Consider the following 1,886-nt stretch of genomic DNA (forward strand, 5'->3'; position numbering starts at 1 on the left):
AAACCTAACAGGGTGGTATATTATTCCAGTTTTCAGAATGTAAACAAAGATCCAAGAGCTTGCATCCTTAATCATTGCACCACATTGTCTACCCACACTTTGGGCTCCAGTTATTGAGAAATGCGCATGTTCTATCAAACATACCTCGGTATTTCTCAATCCGGATACTTTGAATAGGCTGCTACCTCAATATAAATGTGCTTCCATTGCCTGGCTCCTTTGAGATATCATACTCACCTTTAAAATTTTTGCTCAGCTACCTTCAGTGTGCTGCCATTACTGACTTGTTCTAAATCATACTTGGAGCTCCCATTACAGTTAATCACACTTTGATTTAATTGTTGTTTTTATTTTTGTGTTCTTCTTTGAACTATGATTTTTTTTTTAAGTATAGCTATTTTATCTTATCCATCTTTATGTTCCCAGTGACTGGCACAAAATCTGGCCCATATTTTCTGGATGATTGTAATTTTAAATGAGCATCAGTGTAGTATGAAAATTGGTTGGAGTACAATAGAAATTTCACTGCCATGTTTTTCTGCATCATTTTTAGGGATAAAACTTTGTAAATGGCCTTGACGAACCACAGCACCATCACTGAATTCATCCTTCTTGGGCTGTCTGCTGACCCCAAGATCCAGCCTCTACTCTTCGTGTTCTTCCTGGGGATTTACCTCCAGACCATCATGGGGAACCTGATGATGCTGCTGGTCATCAGGACTGATTCTCACCTCCACACACCCATGTACTTCTTCCTGAGTCACCTCTCTTTTATTGATCTCTGCTTCTCTACAGTCACCATGCCCAAAATGCTGGAGAACCTTCTGTCTCAGAAGAAATCCATCTCAGTAAGGGGCTGCCTGGCTCAAATATTCTTTGTGTTTATTACTGGAGGGACTGAAATCTGTCTTCTCTCAGTGATGGCCTATGACCGCTATGCTGCCATCTGCCACCCTCTGCTCTATGGCCAGGTGATGAGTAAACAGCGGTGTATGCAGCTTGTATGTGGCTCATGGGGTCTAGGATTTCTGGACACACTAATCAATGTCCCTCTGGCGATGAAAATGGACTTCTGTGATACCTACATCATTCCACACTACAGCTGTGAGTTGCCCTCTATCTTCCTTCTGTCTTGCTCTGATGTCTCCACCAACCTCCTTATCATGCTCTGCTCTATTATCCCACATGCACTTATAACTTCCATTTTAATATTTTTCTCTTACATCTGCATCATCTTCACCATCCTTAGTATCACCTCCACCTCCGGCAGAAGCAAGGCCTTCTCCACGTGCTCCTCCCACCTCACTGCAGTGATCTTTTTCTATGTGTCAGCTCTTCTCCGCTATTTCATGCCAACCTCAGGCTCGTCCCTTGAGTTGATCTTCTCTGTGCAGTATAGTGTGATCACACCCATGCTGAACCCCCTCATCTATAGCCTAAAGAACAGGGAAGTGAAGGCAGCTGTGAGAAGAACACTGGCAAAGTGTTTACAACGTTTTCAGTGATAGAATAAAGGCCATGATGGGGAATTCAGAGAGAAATTCTTGTAGCAAGACACAGAGGAAAACATGCTGACTGTTCATTATATCAAATTTGGCAAAATAAATCAGAAATTCCTAAGAAAGCAACACAGACCTATTATAGAATTATCATTGAGTTCAAGCCCACTAGAGGCAAAAAAAATGTGCATGTTTGTTTTGTGTGCCTGTGTGTTTGCATATGTGTGTGTGTATGAAGTTTGGTTTGGTGTAAATTATCTGTTACTATTTGTAGTTAAGTTTGGGAAAAGCACTGAAAATTATAGTTTTTCTAAATAGAAAAGCACCTAAATCTTTTGAGGTGAAAGATTATAATGAGTTTATAGAGGCATAGGGTAATGTGATAAG

The 1,886-nt window shown here is 40.9% G+C and overlaps 1 protein-coding gene across 1 annotated transcript; it reads left to right on the forward strand.

The window, feature by feature from the left end:
• The first annotated feature begins 569 nt into the window (after nt 1-569).
• On the forward strand, nt 570-1,505 carry LOC126074706 (olfactory receptor 8S1-like). The gene has a single exon (XM_049881521.1). The coding sequence runs from the start codon at nt 570-572 to the stop codon at nt 1,503-1,505; it is 936 nt and encodes a 311-aa protein (XP_049737478.1).
• The last annotated feature ends 381 nt before the right edge of the window (nt 1,506-1,886 follow it).

This window comes from Elephas maximus, chromosome 4 (genome assembly GCF_024166365.1).
Source record: "Elephas maximus indicus isolate mEleMax1 chromosome 4, mEleMax1 primary haplotype, whole genome shotgun sequence".
Taxonomy (NCBI): Eukaryota; Metazoa; Chordata; class Mammalia; order Proboscidea; family Elephantidae; genus Elephas; species Elephas maximus.

What these genes read in the sequence shown, in the direction of transcription:
- LOC126074706 (XM_049881521.1), top strand. Translation starts at nt 570, where the DNA reads ATGGCCTTGACGAACCACAGCACCATCACTGAATTCATCCTTCTTGGG.